At 47.7% G+C, this 27290-nt stretch overlaps 1 protein-coding gene across 5 annotated transcripts in view; it reads right to left on the bottom strand.

The window, feature by feature from the left end:
- Positions 1-3785: 3785 nt before the first annotated feature.
- Kcnip1 (potassium voltage-gated channel interacting protein 1) overlaps positions 3786-27290 on the bottom strand; it is a 322065-nt gene continuing 298560 nt past the window's right edge. For 4 of the 5 annotated variants that reach the window (XM_020164377.2, XM_020164379.2, XM_074057767.1 and 1 more), the window contains 7 exons: positions 19814-19938; positions 18363-18432; positions 17139-17209; positions 16385-16492; positions 10130-10234; positions 8774-8836; positions 3786-4612 (listed from right to left, as the gene is read on the bottom strand). In XM_020164377.2, coding sequence (XP_020019966.1) covers positions 4565-4612; positions 8774-8836; positions 10130-10234; positions 16385-16492; positions 17139-17209; positions 18363-18432; positions 19814-19938 — 590 coding nt within the window. In that variant the 3' untranslated portion in view covers positions 3786-4564. Of the gene's footprint in view, positions 4613-8773; positions 8837-10129; positions 10235-16384; positions 16493-17138; positions 17210-18362; positions 18433-19813; positions 19939-24288; positions 24322-27290 lie in introns of all 5 variants that reach the window. The other variant, XM_020164375.2, reaches the window with a different exon arrangement.

Below are 27290 nucleotides of genomic sequence, written 5' to 3'. Positions count from 1 at the left end.
CTCTCGCCTTGACCCCTGTAAGTCTATCTGTCCATCAGCTTTCCTGCAGGTGAGTGGCGTGGGTTTTCAGCCCGGCCATCAGAAACATGAACTATTTTGTTGCAGTTTTCTTGGGCGAGCCCCTAACACTCTGAGGTTTGGAGAACTTAGGTTTTAATCTGTCCCTGAACGGGTCACTATGGCCAGGGGCTGGGAGGTAGTGACTGGCTTGGCCTGGCTCCAGTGTCTGATTCTTAGAACTGGGGACATCATTAGGTCCCCAGCACCTCATGGGTTTTCCGAATTCCACCCGGTGGGGTTGTCTGTCTCCAGGGCCCCCCGCTCTGTGAGTCCTAAGTTTCATTGATCCCCACTTGGCCACTAGATTGGGGCACGGAGCTTTTGTTGAGCTCTGTGGATTACTTCCATGTGGATTACATCATGCATGTGTCCTTGGCATTGTCCCCTTCAGAGGAAGAGGTGTCAGGCTTGGAGTCGCAGCTGGTGTTCACTAGTTCTCATAGCAGCCGCTTTCCAACAGCTTCTGCTGTTCAGGTATCAACAGAACTAGTTTCTGGAGGAGGTGGAGAACGGTCTTCGGCCCCTCTAAGAAATAAAGCAGAACGTGGGTTTTGGACCGTGGCACATCTTGAAACCCATTTGCAGCTGTGTAGGCAAGGTCTCCAGATCTCTGGGCACCAGTTTTTCATCTGAAAGGATGGACACCCAGCTCACAGGACTGTGATGAGGCCTGTATTGATGTGCTTTTCACTGCTGGAAGAAAATACTGGGAAGCAGGGTGCCTTATAAAAAAGATGTTTATTGGGCTCACAGTTTTGGAGGCAGAAAGTCCCAGATCGGGTGACTCCCTTGACTCAGTTTCTGGTGAGACCCTGATGGCAGATGGCATCACAGAGGGAGCACGTGGGAGGGGGAGGTCCCATGACAAGACAGGCGGCCAGGGTGAAGAGTGGCCATCTTGCTCTTTAACAACAACCCCGTCTGGAGGGCCAACCGGAGGCCCCAGGAGAACTGCATCCGTTCCTTCCAAGAGCAGCACCCGTGATGACCGGGTTACTTTGCACCACCCCCCACGTCACATGCTAGGACCAATCTTCGCACACGTGAGCAGCGGGGAACACATCGAGACCACAGCCAGACACAGCCAGACTCAGTGAGACGCTGCACGGAGAGCTTAACCCGAGACAACGTCGAGTCCAGCTGTCTTCTCTGCAGAGAAGCCTGGCCCATCACGGTCTGAAGTCGCCTCCCCAGCCACCCTAGAGTCCTTACCACGCCATGCATTTATTGTCTTCTTGTCACTTTACCTAAACCTGTTCTACGAGGCAGCAGTTTCCTCCCACTAGAACCCAAAGCTCACCAAAGCAGGACACACACCGTAGGTTTAGTGCCTCAGTGAGGGCTGATCTTCCTGGGAAGCCTGGGAGGTGAGGAGAGCTGAATTCTTCCTATCGAGAGCAGAGGGGTCTGGCATGTTGATCCCCAAGCTCCCATCAGCTTCTTCCCGCCATTCTGTCCACGGTGGAATGGGGTCTTCGTGGCCAGGCGCTGTCTGTAACAGTCAAGTCACACACAAAAGCCCTCAGGCACTGGTAGTTGGCGGGGTTGAGTCTGCCTCGCAAGGTAATAGCGAGGACCAAGGGGTTATGGGCAAAGCAGCCACAGAATCTGCACACAGCCCAGTCCCCGTCAGGATGTGGGTGAGGCGGCCACAGCAGCTGCACAGCTGACACACCCGAGTCGCCATCAGCAGGTGTGATGCAAGGAAGATGGCAGTCATTTGTTGGATGATTCAGGAAGACAAGCTGGAGGTGGGACAAAGCCCTCTCCTTGTGGCAACTGTCCCCCCGCCACCTGCCAGGACAGTCATTTCCCTTTCTGCTGCTGATCCATCTGAAAGCTATTTGGACCCCACGCCTCCATGTCTGTCTGAATCTCCAGCTGATGGTTTTCCTCTTCGTGTTGGGTGCACAGGGCTTATTTTGGTTTCTGACCTGTGGTCCAGCCAACACAGGGAGAGCGACACAGCCCTTCTTCTTGCTAGAGCAGGGACGCTCAGCCCTGGGTGTCCATTAGATGCCTGGAGAGTACGAGGCTCATGACACTCGGGACCCCACCTCCAGCGACGTTGACTCAGTTCATCTGAAACACTCCCCTTCCCTGCTCCCCAGGATGGCATACGCTCCAGTCCCAGTTGACAAATACTGACCTAGACCTTACGCAAGCATCTGTCGGCGGGATCAACTTCAGGTGAGAGGCTTGATCTGGCAGCTTAATGATGTCATCAAGAGCTCAACTTCTAACTTCTCCGTTTTCTAATTGCTCTCCCTTGCTTTATAAATATGTGTTTTGTTAGCCCTGTAGTTAGCAGATAAGCTCTCAGAATTCCTAAGTGACTGCCAATAGAGCATGTGTCTTCTCATTCTTGCCTGGTAGGAGAGAGAACATCTTCGTCCCATGTTCTCAGCTCAAGTTGTTTGAGTTGCCTTAGGTCTTAGTCCTATCCAGAGTCAGTCACTGTGGCTCCAGGATGGCTCAGTCACGGGCTCCCTCCTAGCGCTAGCGTGGTTGGTTCCCTGTCTCGGCTCCATGCGCCCATGTGAACGTCTCAAGCCCTGGGCAACACAGTGCAGGTGCCCGGCCGCATCTTCAGAGTTCCCTTTGATTGGTCTGGCGTGGGTGGTGCAGGCACCGGCCTTTTCTGGGGTTCCCCAGACAACTCCAGTGTGTACCAGGAGCAGGGTGTCACCGGCCAGCAGTTCCCAAAGCCTGGTGAGGGGTGCATACGACACATGGGAAAGGGCCGTGAGTGCAGACTCCTTGCTCAGGTCCAGGGCGATGCCTGGTTGGGGACTGGCCACATGTCTGCACCCAGGATATCCAGATAGAGGGACAGCTGTAGCCCCTTCAGTTTCCAACTGTGAAAGGCAGCAGCCATCCAATGGGGACGTTCCCACGTGTGCAGACATGCGGAGTCTGCCCCTGCTGGTGTTTCATGGCTATACGGGATAGTCCCCTTCTCCGTGTCACTTTCCTCACCTGTTACATGGGTTCAGACTTCCCATGTGTCTCTGAGCTGACTGTGGGTGAATGAGACTTGAGGGAGGTGCCTCAGTTTCTTGGGTCAATGGCAATCCCCTCATGGGTTGGGAAGACTAACCTTTATTTATAGAGCATCTAGCAACTGTTGTACGTGAGGCAGGTCCCCTAATCTCTGAGCTTCAGTGTCCTCATCAGTAAGACCAGGACGCTGTCTTCTGGCTGCTCTGTCGTTAAGCATGAAATAGTGACGCACCCTGCACACAACAGGGGCTCAGTGAACTGCTTTCCTTCCAGGAATGCTACTGTTAGCTTAGTCTTTTCAATGGGATGTCAAGTGAGGAAACCAACTGGACTGGCGCTTGGTTTAAGGTGAGTGAAGCCCCTTGATCAACCGCTGGGCTCCAAGACCCTCGGCAGGAGGCCCTGGCTACCTCTCCATTGCCGTGTCCCCAGCATCATGCAGGGCTCCAGGTTTTCACCTTGGAGAGTCCTGGGAGTGGCAATCTTGCTGGAGGGAGGTGTGGTCAAGGGTCTTGTCTTGCAGTCGCATTTGCAGATGGCCACAGTGTTCGCATTTGATTGGCTGTTGCATGGATGGTTTGGGGCTGGGGAGGATGATGTCACTTCCTGGCACAGTGCCTGGCACTAGGTAAGTACTAATGACCAGATGCCAGCTGAAAGGACTGGGCTTCCCTCGTCACACCTACTTTCCTGCCCAATGGAGCCATGAAGAAACGGTGGAGCGTGTAAGAAATCGTTCTGTTTATTGGTTAGAACGTGGTATAAAATTACAGCGTCTTGCAGCATTCTGGGAAGGACACGCATGCTGGGCCTGAGCAGGGGATGGCGAGGAGCAAGGAGGACTGCTGGGCAGTGGCTCCCTTCCCGGGCACGTGAAGGGACTTGTGCTCCTAGCACAGATGGGAGTGGGGGACAAAGTTTGATCCTTGCCTTTGCAAACCAACAGCTTGGGCATTTTGGGTCATTGGACAACGCCATGCTTGATAATTCAGTCCTATTCTACGTGGGTTGGTGCTGCCTCTCCCAGTCCAATCGTGTTGATTCTAATTGTTCTGTGTAACTCTTTCTTCCCAGCCGAGGAAGAGGAACAGGCACATTGGTTTAAGAGGCCATCAGAGGACAGCGTGCCATTGGCTCAGGTCCTCTGGCTTCCAGGACACCAGGGTGTGCAGCTGGGGGGATGTAAGCAGAAAACTGGGCACTAGCGTTTAAGCTCAAGCATGGGGACCGTCCCCAGGCAGCACTGGGAGGAGATGGGCATGCTTCCAAACAGACTCAGACTTCAGCTGGGCTCTCTCAGGGGACAAGTAGGCAGTCAGAGACTGAGCCACGTGGTGTCGGGTTTCATAGAAATTCTTCAGGGGAGAATTCTTCCCAAGTGTAAAAGGAGTTCTGTCCCAAGGTTGGTGTGAAAAATCGGAAGGAGGGCAGGCCAGGGTGTTACGGTGGCTGTGGAGTACAGTGTCTGAGAGCCGATGGCTGGATGGCTGGCTGTCCTGCATTACATGACATTTTGGAACAGCTGGAGAGACCTCATGAGGTTGTCATCCTGGGAAGAGGGGGGACAGAGGGTGGTTAGGGCTTTGGAGGCTCTTTCCTGAGCAGCTCTGGCTGGCGCTCAACTTGCAAGCGCAGTTCCTCTGCAGGACCAAGCCCACAAGGTACGGGAGACACGCAGCCAGTGGGGACTGAGAGTCACCCTGTGCAGGCGAAACTCGGGAGATGCAAACTACCCTGCAAACAGTGCATTTTCCTTAAGAACTCTGGGCCGTTCCATCGTATCAGATGGGTTTTCTACGTCTACAGAGGTGATCACATTTTTTCTTTTGTATTCACTTAATGGGATTAATTATACTGGCTAATTCTTTTTTAATTTTTGTATTGTGGGACTGGGGTTTGAACTCAGGACTTCACACTTGCAAAGCAGACACTCTGCTGCTTGAGCCACATGCAGGGGAGGCTGTTTTTTCCCTCTCTCCCTTGTTAGATCAAGCTTTCTCTCGCTCCTGGTTATTACTGAACCTACCTGGGCTTACTTAACTTGGGGAGACTGGAGATTCAGAAAAGACACAGGATAGACAGACAGAAAATGGGGTCAGGTGTGCTGGGCACTTGGGTGGAGATGCCCAACCCTAATTGCTTCTTTTCTCTACCTTTATTTATTAGGCCTTGCTTCTTGCAGCTCTTTAAAACCTTGCTTCTAAAGTCTTCTTTAAAACCTTGCTTCAAACCTCTTTCCTGAGACTGGCACTGTCCCATGTTTGCTCTTTGCTATCTTTAGCCTAATTGGTCTTAAAGTCTTTTGCCCCAGGCTTGCAGCTTTTCTTTAGCATTCTCTCTTTAGCTTTCTTAAAACCTTGGTGCTCAGATTTGCAAGGTCTCAGTCCTCTATCCTGCACTGTCCCATGTTATCTTTGGCTTTTCTTTAGCTTTTTTTTTTTATGTTTTATTATTCATATGTGCATACAAGGCTTGGGTCTTTAGCTTCTAAAGCCTGTGTAAGTTCTTGGTGCAGACTTTCTATCAACCCCTTTAGCCACACTTTTCCCTTCAGCAATTTCCCTTTAGCAATTCTTTTCCCTTCAGTAATTCTTTTCCCTTCCAAAAGCTTCCCACACCAAAAAGCCCAAAGCAAAAGAATCAAGCCACAGCCCCCAAAAAACCCAAGCCCCCAAAGCCCTCCAAACCAAAGCCAAATGCAAAAAGCAAAAGCCTCAAGCCCTCCTTCAGGGGCCTTTTATAAACAGCGGCAAACAGCATGGAGCAGAGGCTCTGGGAGGGAAGGGCGTGACGTGGTAACAGGAGAAACCTGCATTCTGCTTCTCTGAATGCAAGCTTAGGAGACTCTCTTTTTTTCCTGTTTCACGACCAGGGCTGTGCCTATCTCCGCCTACAGGTAAAAGCAATTAAGCCGCATCTCGCCTTGCTTACGTGCAGTTCTCATAGGCTTTTCATAGTCTGCTCTCCACAGCCACACCTGTAGTCCATTTTGCTCTGGTTATTTTGGAGATAGAGTCTCATGAACTATTTGTCCGGGCTGGCCTCGAACCTCGATCCTTTTGATCTCTGCCTCATAAGTAGCTAGGATTACAGGTGTAAGTCACAGGCACCTGCCTTACACTGACTTCTTGAATGTTAAACCAGTCTTACAAGTTTCCACATTAGGGTTATGATAGCCTCCGAAGTCAAGTTAAGAAGTCTCTCCTTTTTCTTAATTCCCTTGCGTTTGTATAAGATTGGTATAATTTCTTCCCTAATGTTTGGGAGAATGTACCCATGTAGCTGTGTGAGCCTGGGGAGAGTTTTTAATAATAGGCTCAATGTCTTTACTGGACATAGGACTATTTTGAGTTTGTGTCTTTTTGGATTAGTTTTGATAAGTTGTGTTGTGTAAGGAATTTCTACATTTAATATTAATGTCTGCAGAGCCTGTAGGGAGATTATCCATTTCATTTCTGATGTTGATGTTTGAGTTTTGTCTCTTTTTAATTGGCCTCAGTAAGCATTTATCAATCTTTTAATTATCTCCTTTTCAAAGAGAGAACTCTTGGCTTATCTGTTATTGCACATCTTGGTTTTACATTTTTCTATCACATACTCTCTACGGTGGAAGAATTGAACATAGAATGTCTTCAAATGTTTGCCTATCAAGCAATACACTTCTAAGCCATGCATCAGAAAAATATATCAAAAATAAGCCAGGTGTGGCGGAATACGCCTGTAATCCCAGCTACTTGGGAGGTGGAGGGAATCCCAGCTACTTGGGGAGGATTATAAATTGAAGGCCAGTATGGGGAAAGTTAGCGAGACCCTGTCTCAAAAGCAAAACACAAACAAAAGGGCTGGGCATGTCTCGAGTGGTAGAGCGCTTGTCCAGCACGTGTGAGACCCTGGGTTCCATCCCTGGAACCACACGCACACACACACACAAAAACAAAGATGCCACACATCAAAATTTATGGACCCTAAAGCAGTACTTAGCTAAAGTGGTACTTAGCTAATGCAGTACTTAGCTAAAGTGGTCCTCAGAGGGAAATCTACTCTGAATATAAAGATAGACATTAGAAAAAGATGATTGAATATCAATATTACAAACTTTCATCTCGGAAAGTCGGGAAAAAACCCTAGAAGATTAAAAATTAAAAAAGCAGAAGCAAAAAATAATTTAAGTCACAGATGAATGAGATAAAAAGCAGGTGAAAGTTGATTCTGAGCCCGTGAAGTCTTCATAGGCTGCTGAGTGGGGAGGCGTTGCCGTTCGTAATCACGTGGGCTCTGGATTCAAATCCTGGGTCTGTCATTCATTAGCTGTGTGACCTGGACAAGTTGTTGATCTCTCTGTGCCTCAGTTTCCTCGTGTACAAAAGGGTTGAACATACTATCTCTCTGTGGGGTGGGTTACTTAGTGACTAGCTATGGAAGTCTAACGTGAGACGCTAAACCGATCCTGAACCCTTCTAACCTGGGAAGCGGACGCTTCAGCAGGGCGCGGTGCGTCTCTGTGTGTGATGGAGCCACAGCGAACACCTGCGATGAGTCTGTCAGCGGCTTGGCCACGGTAAGAGCAAGGTCTCGACAATGGGCGTGCGTGGTAGTGGGGCTCAGCAAGCACATACTGACTAAATGTGAAAATTTTTCTAATCCGGCCAGTGGAGCCTCCTCTCTACCCCAGCATCTTCTCCTGGCTCCCTAGCAAACTTGCCTAGGTCCCTGGTCACCTGCCCCCTACACACAAAGGGCCTGTCCACTGGTGGGTTAAGACCAAACAGCAGGGGAGGACTGGGGCATGGCTCACGTGATAGAGGGCTTACCTGAGTCCAGTTCCCAGTTCTGCTAAACTTAGCAGAGATAAGCTAGTGCACCAGACAAGGGCATTGGTCAAGGTCAGATACAAGTGGCCAAGGTCAGCCTATTCTCATTGTTAAGTATTTTTACTGCCACCTAACGTCCCAGGGTTGTGACCTGCCTGAAACCTGGCAGGTGCTCCCCACGTATTAGCAAACTCTCCTCCACTTCCCGGCTTTGCAGGTCTCAGGTGGAGCTGAGTTTCTGTGCATTTTCTGAAGTAAGGTGGGGGTGTAAATGCATTTCTCCAATCATTTCCAGCTCTGGCTCCAGCAGAGACTCTGGGGCTGGTCTTTGCATTAGACATAAGGGAAGTCTGGCTGGAGGACCCACAGCACAGCCCGACCTGGGAGAGCGTGAGTGCCTTGGCCTCCACCCAGAACTGTGGAAGCTGAACCTCCAGGAGGTGGTTTGCACACTAAAGCCTTAGCAGCATCGCCCCAGGGCACTGGTGCCATCAGGACAATTTCTAGACGCCACCCTAGAGCCAGAGTCTCTGGGATCGTCAGTCACAGCAGGCAACTTTTATGCACGCTGTGCTTGAGGATCTCAGTTAAATTTTTCCAGTGTTCCCCTGGAGGCTGTCGCCCACGTTGGAACTGGTTCCTGGAGATGCTCTGCATTTCCACATCTCCCACACCTGTACTGGGGCTGTCTGCGCTGTCCTGCTCTGAGCCAGGGCCACCTGTGGGTCAGGTGGGGAGTGGAGAGTGGGACTTCGTCACTGCTGGTGGCACTGGGCCTGCTGTTGGCTCTGATTCGAGGGCATAGGCTGCTGGGTTTTTTCCCCCCTTCCTTCAGGTGCCCAAACCCCAGATTTCCTTCCCCCAACTTGGAGGTACAGGGCCCTGAGATCTCTCCTTACCTCCTGACAGGATTCAAGAAATTCATCTAAAGTTACAACGCCATCTTTATTTTTGTCCATTTTCTGGAAGACACAAAAGAGCACATTGAAGCAGTTTGTTACCTGTATTCCAACATCTGCTATTGTCAACCAACCTTGCCCGAGGACTGGGGTGGTCTTTGTTGGCCAGACAACTCCAGTGGGATCCTGGTTATAGGACTTTGACCCTCACAAGCTTTCTTAATCAAAAAACTGAACCTAGACACTTAACTCATTGCTACAATTTTCCTGACATGTCGTGTTTGTCTGTTTTCTGTTACTATAGCAAAGTTCCTGAGTCTGGTCCTTTATAAAAGCATGCTGCAGGCTAGGTTGGCTATGGTGAGGGCCTCATGGTGGGTGGTCTCTCGGTTAGAAGAAGATCACGTGATGTGTCAGGAAGCCAGGGATCAGGGAGGACCAGTCTTGCTCTTCTTTTTTTTTTTTTTTCAGTGCTGGGTTTTGAACTCAGGGCCTTGTGCTTGCTAATAGTCTTGCTCTTTTTTTCACAGCAACTCACTCTCATGAGAACTATGGCATTAATCCATTCTGAGGTGGTGGACCAATGACATAGTTACCTCCTCCTAGGTCCATCCATTAAAAGTTCCGCCATCTTTAACTCAGCCACATGGAGGACCAAGCCTCCAACACATGAACCCTTGGAACACACACTTGCGCCACCACTTCTAAACCACAGCACATGTGTTCCCTAGACCTTCTCTTCTCCTGTCCATCTGGCAGGAAGAACACTGGACAGGAGAGGTGCTGGTCTGTCTCTGTCACTCACTGTGGAAACTCTCAGGAGGCCAGAGAGACCTCTGTTTTCCCTGCTGCAAAGTGGGAGGACTGGGGCAGCACGGCTCTGACAGTCTGATAGCTACTGCTGGAGTGATTTTCTAGTTAATGTGCTGCTATGATGACCCCACTCCCTACTCAGGGGTCAACATGGCCACCGCCCTTAACCAGAGCAAGTTTCAACCCTTCTGTTTAGAGGCGCCCAGTCTGCCTTACCCTTGTCCCCAGCTGCGTCTTTTCCTCTCACACCCAAATGCTCAACGCTCAATACAGTGATCAACGAGTCTTCTCTGTCTACTCAGCTCGTCCAAGAACTTTTATGGGACTGCCAGCCCGTCCTGTCCCACTTAGAACTAATCACAACGCACTTCTCCCTTCCCTTCTGTAGCAGGCACTTGTGTGCGCGCAGGAGCCCCGATTCTTTGAGGGCGAGCTGTCCTCTTACCACTTCCTGTTTCCTGCATCCTTAGCACAGGGCCGGCCACCTTCCACTCGCTCCCGGCGGGTTGGAGGTAAGGCTCGCGTGCAGGTGTGTGCACTTACCTGGAAGAAGACGTCCACGTGCTGCCTTGGCGTGTCCTCCTTGAGCACGGGGTATGTGTACTTCCCCATCATGTCATAGATGGCTTTGACAATGTCCATCATCTCCTGGAGAGAGACACGGAAGCACAGAGTGGGGACCAGGAGGTCAAGCTCTGTCACCCCATGGCTAATGGAAGCCATGAGAAGAGTTTTCTCAGAAGATGAAGGGGTCAGAGGGCAAGCAAGGGGCTACAGTCGGGCACTGGAGAGAGGCACTAGAAGTCCTCCCTATCTTCAGATCTCCTGGGTGACCTCACATTTTGTCCTCAGTGAGGGATGGTGATGCGTCCCCATGCATGGACTGAGGCAAATGGGACATTATTCTGAATAAAGGCAAGCTGAGATTCTGGCTGGATATTTAAAATCCCCACAGATTCTGTTGCTATTTTAAATTTGGAAAAAGGAAGTGCCAGGCAGGAGTATGAAAAGAGCAGCTGAGGTTCTCTTTATGCCTCTGAATAATTTTAGGCTTACAGAAATAACACAGGGCTCACGGGCACCTTTTACCCGGCTGTCCTTCATATGAACAAGTTCATACCCAGAAAATGACCAAAGCCAGGGAACCAGCGTGGCTGCAGAACAGTGCTAACAGCTAAGTACGGCGCTCGCTCAGACGTCACCGGTCCACCCCACGTGGCACTGAGTTGCATGTCTCCTCGGGATCGCCACCCTGCTGACGAGGTGCTGGTCAGTCATTCAGGGACGGTCCCTGGTTTGCTCACTGCTAGAGTGAAGTTACGAGTTTTGACAAGAATGCAGCAGAAGTGACGTCATGCCCTTCCCAGAGCGTCATCGGGGAGGCGTCTTATCATTGGTGACACTAACCTTGGGTGCTTGGTCAAGTTTCTCTGCTGATTGGGAAAGTTGTGACTGTGATGTTTGTCTACTGATGATTCTGCATTACCTTTACTCCCTCTGTCTGTATTAACTGAACTCCGTAAGGAAGACGCCCTCTTCCTGCATCCATCTGTGTATCTGATGGCTTAGTTCTTTCAGGATGTACTCATTACTACATGTGGTTGATGTCCATTTAGCATGATCTTTCTTTATTGCTTAAATCACTTTAGCTTTGGTGATTGGATCTCCTTCTGGCTGACTCCTGTGACCTTTTGATATGCCCCATTCAGGATCCAGGATCATCTTCTATTTTTCTCTTTTCCAGTCCTGGACCAACCATTTCTTGTGGAGACTGGGTCCTTCCATTGGGGAATGGGGTTTAGAAACCACGTCTGGGTGCAGGGCTGCTCATTGTTACAGAGTGTCATTGCTTAGGGGCCTCCTCAACAAAGAGAACTAGGGAACACATGTTTATATTAAAATATGTGCTTCTTTAAAAATATGTGCTGTACAAGCCTTTACAGCCATGTGTGCCTGGGCTCTTTCTTGTCTGAGTTCCCATCATCAAGGAAACGACTTGAAGGTCAACTTTGGTTGCTCTCAGGATTTCCATTGCTTGTAACTTGCATGGGATTTTCTCCAAATGACTGATGGGGAAAACATGTTGTCTGTTTTAGGAAGCTACTTGTACACACTTTGTTTTTCTTTAAGGGGTACTTAAGTAATTCTTCCAACCACAGACATCTGATGGGTATTGGGGATAATTCTGTCTACTTTGCAAGTTAGAAAAAGGGAGCAGGGATTAGTGAGATCACTCAGTGATGTGACAGAACAATGGCTAAACCAAGATCGAACACCAGACGGTATACATCCTAGGATATCCTAGGGGATGTCCTTTACTTACAGATTTTGCAAAGGAGTATTTGAATCCTTTAGAGTTTCATATATTTGAGCATATATAAAATTGAGATTTATTTTAATGCTACTTTATAAAATGATTTCAAAATGTAATATATGATACTAACTTTAATTATTAATCCCTCATGATTTTAATTGACCACATGCTATTAACAGAATCTTTGTACATGAGACTTTTTTGGGGGCAGTACTGAGGTTTGAACTCAGGACCTCATGCTTGCCAGGCAAGTGCTCTACCCCTTGAGCTACTCCGCCAGCTTAACGATACCTTTGTAATCCGATAGATAAGTGAGACTTTGCTTCTATTTTAATATGCTTTGAGTTCTCGCTGAGGCTTTAAGTATATGCATTGACTATTTTTACTTCATTTCCCTTGAACTAGTTGTTCACTGTGCTTATTTCGAATATGCTTTGAAGTTTATTAATTTATTCACAAGATGTTTTGAAGCACGTATTGGGTGCTAGAGGCTATGTCAAGGAGGTGCGAAGATAAGGGAGAGAGATCTGACCCTCTGTCAAGACGGCGTCCCGCGGGGAGTGCCAGCCCTGGCTATGATTACATGTCAGCTATTCTAACTGGTTTGTCAACTTTGTGGCTTTTTGATGTACAGAATTTTCCATGTTCTCAGAGAGCGGTCATCATTCTTTTTATTTTAACTTTGGTTCTGTGCTTTTTCCATTCCAAGATCAGATATTCATGTGGGACTTCTAGTTCTTTTATATTAAAATAGTGGGCCTCTCTGGTTATTGTGGATATAAGGTAGTAGCGAGAACATTTGCTTATTGCTAAACATGGCTTGCCGGTTTCCTAGGAAGGTATTCAATTATTTAATTATCCACCGTTTCTTTATTCTGTATTCCAAATGCTCCCTTTATTATAAACAAATGATTGCTTGTACCTGGGTTTTCTGTTCATTCCACGACTCTGCCTTTTCCTCCACTCACACTCTTTTTTCTTTTTAGGTGGGACTGGGATTTGAACTCGGGGCTTCGAGCTCGAAAAGCAGGCACTGCACGGCTGGAGCCACACCTCCAGTCCATCATACCCTAATATTTTAACACTATCAGCTTTACAAGGTGGTAGAGTAAGTCCCAGCATTTTTCTTCTTTTTGGAAAAATTGTACTTGCCATTCTCACCTGATTGCGCTTCAGGAACTGGGGAGGTGCCCATGTCCTCCCAGTAACACTTTCACCTTGACTGGCGGGAGTCAGTTTGCAGTGCTCTTCCCCGGGTGGTGACAATGTCTTTTCACCATCAGCTCATCTTTTTTGCACTTCCCAGGAAACCTTTTTTTCATCTAAGCTATGGGTGTTGAAAAGTACCCCAGTGCTTTAAAATGTTCTGCTCTTATAATTAGAATATCTTTGTCAGAATTTTCTAAAGTCACAGCTGACAGGCCACTCAGTTTCTTTTTATAGATGGATTTTATGACCAGTCACCTTGCTGAGCTAAAAAAAACAAACCAAAAACTTTTCCTGTTGTCTTTGGTAGATTTTCTTGTTCTTTTTTATTCCAGGTAGAAAAATCATGTCTGTAACAAGGGATTTCTGGTTTCCATGTCTGTATTTTTTCCCCCTTTTTTGCCTCCTGTGTCTGCAGAACTTTGGGCGATGCTGGAGAAGGGGGGGTGGCTGCCCTGCGCAGCCTTGTCTGTCACCATGTGGAACTGCATCAGGCTGGGGTGTTTTCTCTTTTACTGAAGACATATTTTATGCCTAGCTTATTAAGAGTTTTAAAAATTACCAAGAAGAGACAGTAAATTTTGTCGAATGTGATTTTAGCATCATGTGGCTTAATCTTTTGATAAACTGATATGATGAATTACTTAATAGACTTTCTCCATTATTGAAATCGGTCCTGCAATGAACCTATCTGGATCAGGAGCATTTCTTTCAATGGAGGGCTGGGATTAATTTCCCAGTATTTTACTTAGAGCTCATGGTCTATATTTTAAGGAAGATTGGACTCGTGTTTTCTTTTTCTGCTTTGATGGGGTTTTTCATTTCATACATTTTTTAACACTGTCTAGTGACTAGGCACTTCCCCTCGAAACAACTGTACTTTAAAAAAAATTCAAATTTATTGGAGCAACAAATTCATCCATTAAAGTGTATTGTTTGATGAGGTTTGACCAATGTCTGTCCTCATGTCACCTCCACGCACTCAAGATATGGAATATGGTTGATTTGGTTATTTTCAGTTCTTTGCATTTTGTATACGTTTTAATCAACCTATCGGTGTCTACAAAATGTCTGCTGGCATTTTGGTTGTGACTGCACTGAATCTGTAAATCAAATTTGTGAGAACATACATTTCAATTACATTGTGTCTTCCAACCCAAAAGCACGATATATTCCCGCGTTTACTTAGGTCTTTACTTTCAGCAATAATTGGTAGTTTTCAGTGTACAAGTGCTGCTTTCTCAAGTTCGTCACGTAGTATTTTGTGCGTTTTGATGCTATTTTAAGTGGAGTTTTTTCATCACTTAATTTTCCAATTGCTGTTGCACATGGACACAGAAATACAAATGACTTCGTCACTAGAATGTGTGTGCTGTTACTTTGCTGGGTTTGTGTATTCTTTCTACTACTTTCTTTGTAGACTCAGGGTTGTCTATGAGCACAACCTATTGTTATGGATAAAGACACTTTTAATTCTTCCTTGCCCATCTATATTGCACTTAAGCTTATTTTTCTGATCTCAGCTTTGTGGTTTTATTGCTGACCTCAGGGACAGTGCGCCTTTCACGTTGTTGAGTTATGTCCGATACTTGATGTGTTCATGAATAGTTTTCTCTGTAAGGCTTTTTTTTTTCTGGTTGGGGATTAGGGTTCTTTTGGATTTATCAGATGACTTGAGATTGTTCCTTTTCTATTTTATCACTTTTTTTAGGATTCCTATGATAATCTACCAGGAAGTTGTCTGGGTGACCTACAGCATTTCTTTGTGGGAAGATTTTAAATTGTGACTTGACTCCAACTTCTCTAATGGTACCGTGATATTCTGATTTTCTAATTGTCTTTGAGTCAGTTTTCACACTCAGTGCCTTTCACAGTCTGCGTCCACCGAGCAGCTTCCCAGTGGGGAGGGATGTAGCCTCTGTCCCAGTCCTCCAGCCTCTGGCTCTGCTGGTGCCAACTCCATTGTGCTGGCTTCTCCTGAACACCCCCATCTGCAGCCAGTGGCTTTCTGTCCAGGACCCTGGGAGCTCCGTCTTGCCTCAGAGACTCTCCAGTGGCCGTTGCTTCTGCCTGGAATACTTTTCCTGGCTGGTACAACACCTTAGACAGGCCCTTGCTGACTGTCCTTGTCAAAACATCTTCTACCTGCGCATCTGCACTTAGCCTGCTTATCTTCCATCCCTCTCCATCACTTCGTGAGAGCCAGGCTGTCTGACCGCTCACCTCTGTCTCTAGCACCGGGATACGGAATAACCCTCAATCCGCTTTGAGCAAACCCATGACTGAACAGATGGGAACGAGGCTGGGTATACTCTCTGAGCACTAGCTCTATCTGTATAAGAACTGAATCTAGTTCTTAAAAATGAAGGAGAGGAAGTAAAACAGGTTCTGTTTGAGGGTGGGCACCAGTGGGCGAGGAGGGTGAAAGGAGAAGGTACAGAGGGGTGAACATGGATGAAAATAAAACAAAATGAAACCTGTTGAAATTGTTTTAAGAAGGGGGAACGAAAAGGGGGAATGACAGAGGGAGTGAATGGCTGGGGTCTATTGTCTGCATGTATGGAAAAATCACAGTGGAACCCCTTTGGACAACTAATTATGCTAATAAAGATGTAAAAAGCACAGAGAACAGATCCTTGCAGGGCTGAGGTGATGGTTAAGATGGTGTCCACAGCTCCAGGCACCATGCCTGGCGCGGAGGAGCTCAATAAGTGGTTGTTGAGGACAAATTCATGCTTCAGTGAGACACCAGGATGCAGTAAAGCCAGGGGCAGTTTTGAGATGGACCCATGGTCTGACCCTCAGCTAAGACTCAGCAGGGAAGATTCTGGGGTCTTTGGGATGATCTCTCCAGAGATGGCTGCACTTCCGTCTTTCCTTTCTGGGTTTTGTTAGTAGACAGAATAGGTTGAGGACGATGTGATCCAAGTGACCTTCTGCTCTTCCTGAAAAGTCTGGTTCTTCTTGTCGCTGCCTGCCTTTCTACAATCCCCACCTCGAGCCTGAGCTGGTGGCTGCTCCCCTGTCCTCAGGTTCCACACTGAGATGAGTCGTTCACAGCCGTGGGTGAGTCTGCACGACCCAGCGAGAGGAAGATGCTAGTCCTCTCCAGAGAGCATTGGAGCAGGGAGCAGGGCAGGGAGGCCACAGGTGGCCCTCACTTTGCTAGGGACAGACCCCACCTCACTCAGACAGTGTCATCCTTGTGACGGGGAGGGTTTGATTTTCTCCGCCATCTTCATTGTACCTGTCTCATGCCCTTCACCCAGCTCACTTACCTCCTTGTTTATGTATCCGTCTTTATTGATGTCATATAGGTTAAATGTCCACCTTAGTTTCTCATAGACACTTCCTCTCAGTAAAATGGACAGCGCAGTCACAAAGTCCTGGGAAGTGGAAAAGGTAGGAGTGACATTAATGAGAAGACAGGTCTCTGGGTGTGAGGAGGGTGCTTTTGCAGATGGCTATGTCCTCTGGTCAGCCTGAAGAATACAGCCAGGCTTAGCTGCCCCAGTGTTTGAGGAAGGATGGAGCTGTGTGTGCTGCCTCCAGACCCAGCTAGACGCAGGCCCTCTGTTCCTGCTGCAATGACTGCTTGTCATTCAAGGGGTTGTGCAGTCAACCACCATGACCACGGGCTATGGAAGCACACTGCCTGAGCTCAAAGCTCTCCTCAACCCCTTTCCAGCTCTTTGACTCAATCTTTCTTTGCCTCACTTTCCTCTCCTGTATCATGGTAATCAAGAATACAACTCCACCTCGTTGGGTTATTGTGAGGACTAAGTGATTCAATTAGTGCAATTAGAGGCTGCCACCTGGCTAGCAGACAGTAGCAACTGAACTCTCGTTTGCTCTGTTACCCCCCAGTGTCCCGGTGCCTGATGGAGGGAGGGGCAAGTTGCTTCTCTCTGTCTTCAGGAAGTGTTTGTTAAATGGACAAAGTTTGTCTTGACTGACAGCGATCCACAATACAACCGTGTCCCCCAGACCCCCGCCACCTAGAGTGGAGTCCCAGGAGACACACGTACGTACCTCGAACTTCACGGAGCCCGTCTGGGTGGTGTCGAAGGCGTTGAAGAGGTAATGGGCATAGGCACTCGCGTCTGCAAGGTAGAGAGCAGAGCGGTGGGAAGCCGAGGCTCCACAGGGGGAGGCAGAGACACAGAGGCGGTGTCAATCAGGAGAAGGGGTGACGCTGGGGTGGTGGGAAGGGGGAAGCTGTGCCATTCATGTCACCCCTGGGCTTAGATGAGAAGCTGATTCTAGCAGAGGTAAGACAGGCCCTGATGGCTTCAGCCCACCATCTCTAGAGAGAGGTTCCCTGCCTGTCCAAGTGTGTAATCTCTGCTGGGGGAATGGCATAGTTACCGTCCAGGGAGGCCAAGCCATGCCATGGCAGGAGCACAGTTGTCACCACATAGCTGTGTGCCTGTTGTCATGTAACACAACTTCTCTGAGCTTCCCTTTCCTGTCTCTGTCCAATGGGATGGAGCATGAACTAGCTTTTGAAAGTTTTGAAGAAGTGGCCACTGGCCACCCTGCAGCCACCTCTGCCATATAATTGAGATCACATCAAAGCCTGGCTGCACAGAACTCTGGTGTCCCCTTGAGACAGCTGCTTCCCCTCAATTTTAGCAGGGGCCTTACACTGATCCCACACCCGGGGAGGTGCCTGTCTGCTGGTGACAAGGCTCACCGTAAACGGGGCCTGGGAAGTGTTTGGGACACTTGGATATCAGTTTTGTAAGGACTCAGGGAAGGGATTCTGCAGCAGATGACTTGTGGGGACAGGACACAGGGTGGCATGTGACACATGGAAGTCCTATTGATATGGCCGGAGGTCCATGGGTCAGAACTGCTTCCCACAGGAGCAGGTGCACTCGCTAATCTGGCTTTATAGACACAACTTCATTCTCCCTGCATCCTTTTGGATTCGTTTCTTTTTATCCCTAGTATTTATAAAGTCCCTCTCCAAAATTTCAGCTCGCCTGACCTGCTTTAGGGGAAAGAATTGAAAGTGTCTGGGGCAATGGTAGAACTGCAATGGCAAAGTTTTGCCCCAGACAATATTTTCAGGGCTCCTTTCAGCCAGAGCTTTAGAGAATCCCACACCTTGTAAGAAGGGGGGACATCTTGCTGTGAATTCTCCCCCTCCCTTCAGGAGGAGGCCGTTGATGAGGAAGGGTGGACTTGCAGGAAGGGAAGTCTGCTCATTGGAGAGGGAACCAGGAGGATGTTTGTCAAGGTCAGACTCACCTCCATGGGGGAAAAACTGGGCATAGATCTGCTTGAACGTCTCTTCATTGACCACACCACTGGGGCACTCCTGCAGGAAGGGGACAGAGCATCAGTGGGAGGAGTCTGACCCATCCTTGGGACTTGGGGTTCTTCCTGATCCCTGGTGGGCAAGGGTACTTCTATATCTCTGAGGTGGGTGGCTGGGAGGTGATCCTATGTTAGGCTGAATCTGCTTTGCAAAATGGTGGAATGTTATCAGAGAATGGACACTGTACACTGCAAAGTTTGGACTTTAGGGTTAGGAAGATGTGCATTTGGGTCCTGGTGAAGTCTCTTCTAAGCTTTGTGACTTTGGTCAAGTCAGTCTCTGATCCGTGCATCCTTACCTGTAGAATGGGGCTATGGTGCCCTTCCCACAAGGCTATTGTGGGGATAATACACCAGTCTGTATCACGTGATAGTGAGCTCAGGGCAGATGCTAAGCAATGTTGCTTTCTTCCCTTTTCTGGATGCTGTTCCCGCTCAGCACAGTGCCCAGATGGACAAACTTGTCCCAGTGCTCTGCTCCAACCAAGATGGCCACTGTGAACCTGGCCTCTTTAGGATCAGAAGTCAAGAAGCCCTGATGATTGAAAGCCAGGCACAAGACAGGCACAGCTGACGCTATCCTAGGAGGTAGGCCATGCCAGTGCTGCTAGGTGACCTATAAGAATTTGTCAATCCCTCTCCAGCACCCGGGAGAGCAGTGTGATTGTGGTCAGTGTGTAATTGACCAAGCTCTACCTGCAGGCTGCACCTGGTGGGAGGGTGACCAGGACAACTTCTCTGTACCCCACACAACCCCAGGATTTGGGCTTAAGATTGTGCTCTAAGATTTAAGCTTTAAATCCCAAATCGATATCCAGTATGGGATCTGGGAGGTCTCCCACTGCCCAGAGAAGGCAGGGATGTTTCCATGTGAATGAACCAACTTGGACTTCCTGTCCCCTTTTTCCACCTTGCTTTTAACTTGGCTTTCCATGGTGCTCACAGGGAGAGAGGTCCCAGCAAGAAGACAGGAGTGTCTGGTCCCAATGTCAGTTCTACTTTTCAGGGTAAGTTGGTACAGTGACGTTCAAGATCACACATCAGTCTACGTGAGCTAGATTAGCATAAGTCAGTTGTGCTAAAGCTTATCATTTTGAGAATGCCACGGAATGGAAAGTGTGGGTGTGTGAACTCAGGCTAGCTCCTGACCCAGGGTGAATTTTCCGAGGTGGCGTCCCCTTGTGATGTGTCTGTGCAGCTGGTGAATTTCCCGTCTGCAGAAATTGACTTGCCCTTGTCTGGGCCTTACTTTCTTACCAGATGACCTTGCTCTGTGTCCCCTGGGTAGAGTAGGTTACACACGTGGGAAGCTTCTGTGGCATTTGGAGAGTTTAGTCCCTATGGGCAGCGGCACTTGGCTTGGGCGCCTGTGGGGGTCTTACATTTTTGAAGCCTCGATAAAGGACTTGCAGCTCTCTCTTGGTGAAATTGGTCTGGGCCTCAAGTTGCTCCAGTCCCTCAGGCCGGTGGCACACCATGGTCATCTCCAGCTCGTCTTCAATCTTATCTGGAAGCAGAGGACATAGGTCAGAGTGTGGCCTTGTCGTCATTCCCGTCAGCCCTCAGTCTGGGCTGTCAGAAGAGTGGTGCTCTGATCTGGGACACAGGGTAGGGTCTCACTGCAGATGGCCTGAGCACCACTTCCCTGCCCAGTCACTGTCTGTGTCACCATTGGGCCACTCCTTTACTCCAGGTGTAACAGACACCAAGAAGGAGGGAGTTCCATGTCTGAGATGAGATGAGGGTGGAAGTGTTCAAATGCACCCATACGAGGACATTTTCCTTTCCTTCAAAACACCCTATTTGCATATTCAAATTGCCGCCCACCGAACCTCCTGAATGTTCAGAAACATGTGACCAGAATGAGAAACCTCCTCCAACAGCAAAGGGGAACAAATCATTTTAGGAAAAAATAAGATGAGTTGTCACATGTGAGCTGAGTAGAGAAAGGTGAGCTTAGTAAAAAGTTCAAATATTAAATCTTATTCAATATCACTTTAAAAATCTGAATGTATTTTAGCGCTTGTTGTTCCATAATGTCTGTGGCATATCCTTGAGTACCAGGAAAATGACCTAAGTGGGAGCCATGTTGTGAAAGTAAAAGCTCGGAAGGTTTTGGAAGAGCTCTAGAGAGGGCTGTAATGACACCGGTGTAGCTGTGTCTCCCGTGTGTATCTGTAGGACACTATAGTAGGTGCAGTCCAGCTGCCCTAGTCTGGTAGACAGTGTCTGTCAATTAAAACAAGAAACCTACCCATGTCCCATGCCAGCATCTCAAAGTTCATGCCACAAACCGGTGGGAGTTTTGATGTTTTAGCATCACAGAGGGGTAAGGGAGCTGTTCCTCGGCCCCCCCCAGAACACTTTGTATAGATTCATTCCAATCTAGAATCAGTTCTCAGCTAGCCCTTCCTCCTTTTCTGCCCGTTGTTAACATGCAGACATTTCCAGATCCACGTACTGTACAACTAAATCCAGGCTGGCACAAACAGTGGCCAGGCAGGCTGCTGAGAACACGCACATACCATGTCACACGGTGAGCAGAGCGAGGCCAGGCTACGTCTGCCTGGACGGCAGGTGCATTGGGCCCTGGGCAGCTCCCTGATCAGGGCTGGACTTTGTGCAGATTTTCTCTGCCATTGTCACTTTTCCTTTTGAAACTTTGATCTCAATATTAAAGAATTCATCAAAGCCTGTACTTGTCCAGACTCCCAAAGGTAATGATCGTTTTAGCAAGGCTCCAGCAACCTGTAACAACTCCTAGCCGTTACCTTTCTCATGAGCTGGGCAGATGATGACTCAAGCAAACAAAAGACTCTGTTGACACAGCATAGTGGCAAGTGGCCAATTTTCCTTATAATTCTTGAAGAGCCTTTAATTACGGTTATGTTTGTAGCTAATAAGTAGCAATTATCTAAACACCGAAGGTTTCTATGCAAATTGAAGGGCCAATTCTTGGAAAGGAAAGGGGAGAATCCATAGAAGTCCAATGCGTGTGCAATTATTATTATTTTTTTGGTGGCACTGGGGCTTGAACTCAGGGCCTTGCACTTGCTAGTCTGACGCTCTACCACTTGAGCCACTCCGCCAGCCCTCACATAAGTCTGATGCAGAATGCTCACATATATTTTTTCCAGATTCCTTAAACTCATTTGAAGGTAGAAATAATCATTGGTTCAAACCTCCCAGCAGTTGTCTTAAGGACATAGTTATAAAGACACACACATTTAACTGCATTCTGCACAGCTAAACCTCAAAAGGTCTGCAGAGACTTTTGTATCCTTCCGACTGCCCCTCGGGAGCCTCTGGGTGTTGTCCAGGTGTTCCAGGTAAAGGGAAGAGAAGCAGCTAAAAACCACACTGAAATATACGTAAGAAGGATGAAAATACGGGATCTTTAGAAGAAATGATCCGTTTTTAAAGGTGTCTGGTCTACCCGTCAAGGTTTATCTTATCCAGAAGCATAAAAGTTTTTCTTGCAGTATTGTTATTTCTGGAACTTCCTATGACTAAACTCCTCTCAGGCTCAGGGAAACTTCTTTGCAGAAGTGTAAAAGAATTCTGATTGAGAAACAGACCTTGCTTTCAAACACCTTTATTAAAAGTGCACCAAATAATTACTGAAATATCAATGGTTAAACTTGCTTCATTAAGGTGGAACTGGGCTTGGTTAATAAATGATTAGTTTGCTGTCTGGGCATCACGATTGATTTCCACATCAAATGGATGGCGTGATAGCTGGACAGTGGGAAAGTGGTGGCCGAGGTTTTGTTTTGTGTTGTCTTTTCATCATCCTCCTGACTGCCAGGCTGCAGTGACACCAGAGAGAAGTCAAGTTATTAGGGCTTGGAAATAGCCTGCCTGTGGATATGAGGGACTTAAACCAGCAATTCTCAACTTTTCTTCTTTTTTTTTTTAAAAACTGTATCTTATAAATACAAGCAAATATTTCTGAAATATTTCATGCTGTCTCTCACTAATGGGAGCTACACTTTACTCTCAATTTTAATGCATTTCTTTGCAAACTCATGCTGCTCGAGACTGTCATGAGTCAGGGCTTTTTAACTTGTCCATAGCTGTGGCAACCTTTGGGGGTGCCCACACCTGGACAATCCTGTCCCTCACACGGGCTCTCTCTTTCCTTTCTTTGTAATCATGGCTCTGGCCACTGTAAATATATCAGAAGTAACTTCAGAAGGGGTCAGTGGTTCTCACAAACCTCCCACGGCCCCTCAGAGGTTCCTTGGATGTTGGCAGCCAGTCCCGGTAAAGGGAGGAGGTTCACCCAGCTTCCTGGTTGGAGAACAAAAGAGAATTATCAGCTCCTTCCAGGGTTGTTAAGAGTCTTCAGTGCCAGAATCTGCTTGTTTTTATGATTTTCCTTATTAAAAATGATGACAAGCCAGTTACTAAGCTGATCGAGTGTGGATGACAGATCAAAATAAACCTAGAGATTTCATATTAGGGGAATCACTGCATGCCAAGAATCAGTCAGGATACCTTTGCAAAGTGCTTTTTAAAACCCACAAAAAGGTTTTGTGCAACTTTGTGTGTGGCATGGGGTGGGAAGGCTGTTGTCCTCCCGGTAACAGTTATCCTAATAGAGAAGGTGACTGAGTGTCTACTTGTAAACAACTGTGGGGGGAGGCGGCTACGCAGGCACTCCCCCGGTGGACAGTGGTTTAGATCAAACGGTTCTCAGTGTTTTAGGGTCTCAGCCTATCCTGAGGGGGATGAAAGCTTTGGACCTTTCTCCTCTCAGGGAAAAGCCCGTATGCCCAATCATGGCAGTTGTTGCCTACACCTCCAGAGAGCTCCTGTACCTTTTCACCACGTGGAGCCCACGCTAAGGGCTCCCAGCATAGATCTCTTCCAAGCTCTGTCACTAACTGCTTTTGCCTGAATCCTGGGTGACACAGGTGTCTCTTAACTCCAGTCAGTCCAGGCCTCTTTCATCAGACCTGGATTCCCTGTGCCCCACAGTGGCTTCTGTTTTCTTCCAGCACCAATCGCAAGTGCTTTGTGACAAGGCTTGCTGCCTACTAGCCCTGTGCCTGTGTTGGAGTTAGACCCTCAGCCTGGGAGTGGTAGGACAGCCCAAGCCTATGGTCTCCCAGTGAGGTGCCTCCTCTGTTGGGCTCATGACAACAGCTGTGACCAACAGCAGCAAGCATCAACTCCTGGACTTCAGATCCAAGTTTCGATTTCTGATTTCTCTTGAAACATGGGCTTGTTTGATAACTTGAGTCTCAGATTCTCACAGGAAACTGTCCACTATGGCTGAGCACGGGTGAACCCTCAGGGAAGCCTTTAGGGTTCCCAGTCATTCACCAGTAGCTCTTTTAATCCATGTATGTCACCTGCCTGGTCCAGAGGCATGGAGTTTTGATTTCTTGCTTTGCCTTCTTACCGTGCCATCCACCGACCTTATCCACAGACTCTATTTCCCTCTGATCTGTTACTTAAACACGTTCTTTGTTGTACAAAGGACTGACGGCTGATCACAGGGAAGGTAACAATACAATAAAAACAGATAAAGAAAAACTGTCTTGGAAACTGATGCTAGACTTGAAGTCAAGACCCAAGGGAAAAGGAGAATATAGAGATTTGGTCCTTTCTTCTCAGCAGTTACTGTACTGGATTCGTGAGTCAGCCCAGAGTTTTTAGAGATGTCTTATTGCCCATGAAAGGAAAACATGTCAGTTTCTAGGAAGGAGCAAAGCTTTTCCTGCAACTTATCTCTAAAACAACTTTCCCTGCTGTTCCCACACAGGTCAAGTTTGCTAACTGCAAGATGTGTACTTGGTTGACAAGTTCTTCCTTTGCAAGTAGTCAAGTTAGTGTAAACTTTTTTTACCTCTCTGATACTGGTAATACCACCAGGCGATGTCTAGGAAAAAGTAAGAAAACATTTAACCAAATCCATTCATCAAAAAAGCAAAACACACTTTCATCGTCATTGGAGAGGCCACTCTGGGGGGGTCCAGGTCACCGTCCAGCTCGGCATACACAAAGGGCCTCTCAGCAGAGTAGAGACTGGCTTCCCGTCCTTCCCCATGGTCAGACCAGGCAGGAGCAGTGGGTCATCTCCCAGTGCCCAGCAGGCGCTCAGGCAGAATGCCCTCAGCCACGCAGACATGCAGCCCACAGAGAGATGGGATGGCACGTGGCAGAGATGTGGATGGGTCCATGGAAATGCCCATGTTTGGAGAGTGACTTATGAGTACCTGGCCCAGGGAGGAGGCCACCATTCCTCCTGTCTGCTTCTTGGTGACCTGAATCTTGTAGGATGATTATTTCCTTGCATGACAACTGTCAGTGAAGCACCTACCATGTAATTGGTGACTAAAAAACTCTCCTGCCCTCACGCAGCTCACAGTCCTTGTCTCTGCTTCTCTCTTCCCTTCTCTCTCTCTCTCACTTTTTTGGGGGCCTACTGGGTTTGAACTCACACTTGATAGGTAGGTGCTCTCCACTTGAGCCACTCCGCCAGGCCTGCTCAGGTTATTTTTACGATAGGTCTTATTTTATGCTTCCTTCCATGGCCGAGATGACAGACACACACCAACACTCCCAGCTATTTTCTGTGAGATGGTAATCTCACAATTGTTTTTGCCCAGGCTGGTCTTGAACCGCAGTCATCCTGATTAGACTCCTAAGTAGCTAGGATTACACGCGTGAGCACCTGGCACTCGTTTAGGACACTTCCCTACTTAAGTTTGGTAAGTAACTAAGATGAGAAAAATGAAAAGGGCTGTCGAAGGTAAGAATTAGATGTTAAGATGCATGCAGAGCAGATGCCATGTATCAAACAGCAAAACATCAGAGCTGGAGACTCGTCCATGGCTGGAGTAGGGTAATTCAAGGTCCTGGGTGCTGCTTGTCACCTTTCTGCTGGACTTTTCTGTCTATTTGGTGTTTGAACTTCCTCCTGTCTTGCCAGCACCACTGGCCAACAGAAAGAGAGGCAGCCCAGCCACCACCTTCAGTGCCTGTCCCTGATGACAACCCCAGACAGGAGTGGCTTATCTTCCTGCTGCTTCTAAAAGTGGTGGCATATATAGCTGGTTGTCATTTGTTAGAACAGCCTGACTTTGCTGGGGTTGGTGAGATGGCATTGAGTTCATCCATTTATTTATTTTTACTAGAGTAAATTGTTAGTGTAGTGTTTGGTTTGTAGAAACACCCCCCACTCCCCCAGATGCTAACACCATGCACTGGTGTGGCATATCTTCAGCTGATGAGCAGACGGTGAAACACTAATGCTAAGGAAGTCTGCAGTTTTTGTTAGCGTTCACGCTTGGCGCTGTGCACTTCTGTGGGTTTTGACAAATGCATGTCGGGGATTCTTTGTACAGAGGCATGGAACTCAGTTTTACAGCCCTGCAAGTGCTCAGGTTGCATTTTCACCTGAGATGTGTCCACAGATAAGGACTTGGCTTCTCTGGCATGCCAGGAACATGGTATGTTTTGGGAGAGATGATAAGATATAGTCCTCAGCCTGGTGAGGAGGCCGTGGCCGGTGATTGTGAACTCAAATGCTGATGGTCACAGGCAGGTGATCTGGATAAGTGCAGTGCTGGTGTTCAGCTACAGAGAGTGGTGGGAGCAGTTTTTGGCCCCAAAAGGGGCAGAGCTGTTATGCAGCCTGTGGTGTTCCTGGAGGAACTGGAGCCCAGAGAGTTCAGATAACTAGATTTTTCAGGAAGTGGTATAATTAAAAGGTTGTTTCCCAATTCTTAGACATTGTCAATGGATTTAACACTTAAAACCCACAGCACATGGGTAGGATCCACAGCACATGGGTAGGATGCAATGGTTGACCTCTTTGTTGGCAAATCAGTGTGGATAAGGCCAAGGATGGGATTTGGGTGGTGGGGGGGCACAATTAATGCCACCGGGATGGTACAGGACTGGAAGGGGCAGGTCAGAGAAGCCATCAGGGGGAGGTAACAGCCCCCTTGAGACCTGAAGGAAGAGGGGCAAGTGAAGAGCTCATACAAAGGAACAGGAACAGAAAGACTTCAGAATGCTGGCTTCTCCTGTGGCAGAGTTGAGCTCCCACTGGGAACAAGTAGCAAAGGAGACTTAAAAAAAAAAAAAAACACACCTGTCGAAAGGCATTGGTGAGCTAAATGGGTAGCCTGCCTGAAAAGAGTGCAACCCCCATCTGGGTCAAGCCTATCTTCCTTTATTCTATGACTTTCCAGAAACTGAAGACTCAACCAAATACTTTACACATTTTTTATTGTAATGAAAAAGAAATTCAAGCATTCAGTGAAAAACTTTGCAGCCTACTGAGAGATAGGACCAAGAGAAAAAACAGAGTATAGAAGTAGATCTGTAGGGGGTGGCAGGGGAGGGAAGGGAGGGGGTAGGGGGAAGGGGGGAGGAATAACCCAAACATTGTATGCACATATGAATAAAATAAAAATTAAAAAAAAAGAAGTAGATCTATAGGTGACCCAGATATTAGACTAATCAGGCACGGGATTTAAAATAACAGTGAACATATGCTCAAAAATAGATTTTTACAAAGCTGGAGAATTCCATTAGAGAACCAGAGTATATACAAAAAAGTCAATTAAGAATTCTGGAATGGAGGGGCTGGTGAAGTGGCTCAAGTGGTAGAGCACCTGCCTAGCTGCCAAGTAAGCAGGAGGCCCTAAGTCCAAACCCAAGTACCCACCCCCCCCAAAAAAAAAAAGAATTCTGGAATGGAGAAGTATACTATCCCAAATTACCAGCTAAATAGACCAGTTTAATTTTTTGGAGGTATTGGGGTTTGAACTTAGGGTGTACACTTGCTAAGCAAGCACTCTGTCACTTGAGCAACAGCCCCAGTCTCTTTTGTCTTTG

This window comes from Castor canadensis, chromosome 16 (assembly GCF_047511655.1).
Source record: "Castor canadensis chromosome 16, mCasCan1.hap1v2, whole genome shotgun sequence".
Classification (NCBI taxonomy): domain Eukaryota; kingdom Metazoa; phylum Chordata; class Mammalia; order Rodentia; family Castoridae; genus Castor; species Castor canadensis.
This window is presented reverse-complemented; position numbering and strand designations above follow the sequence as displayed.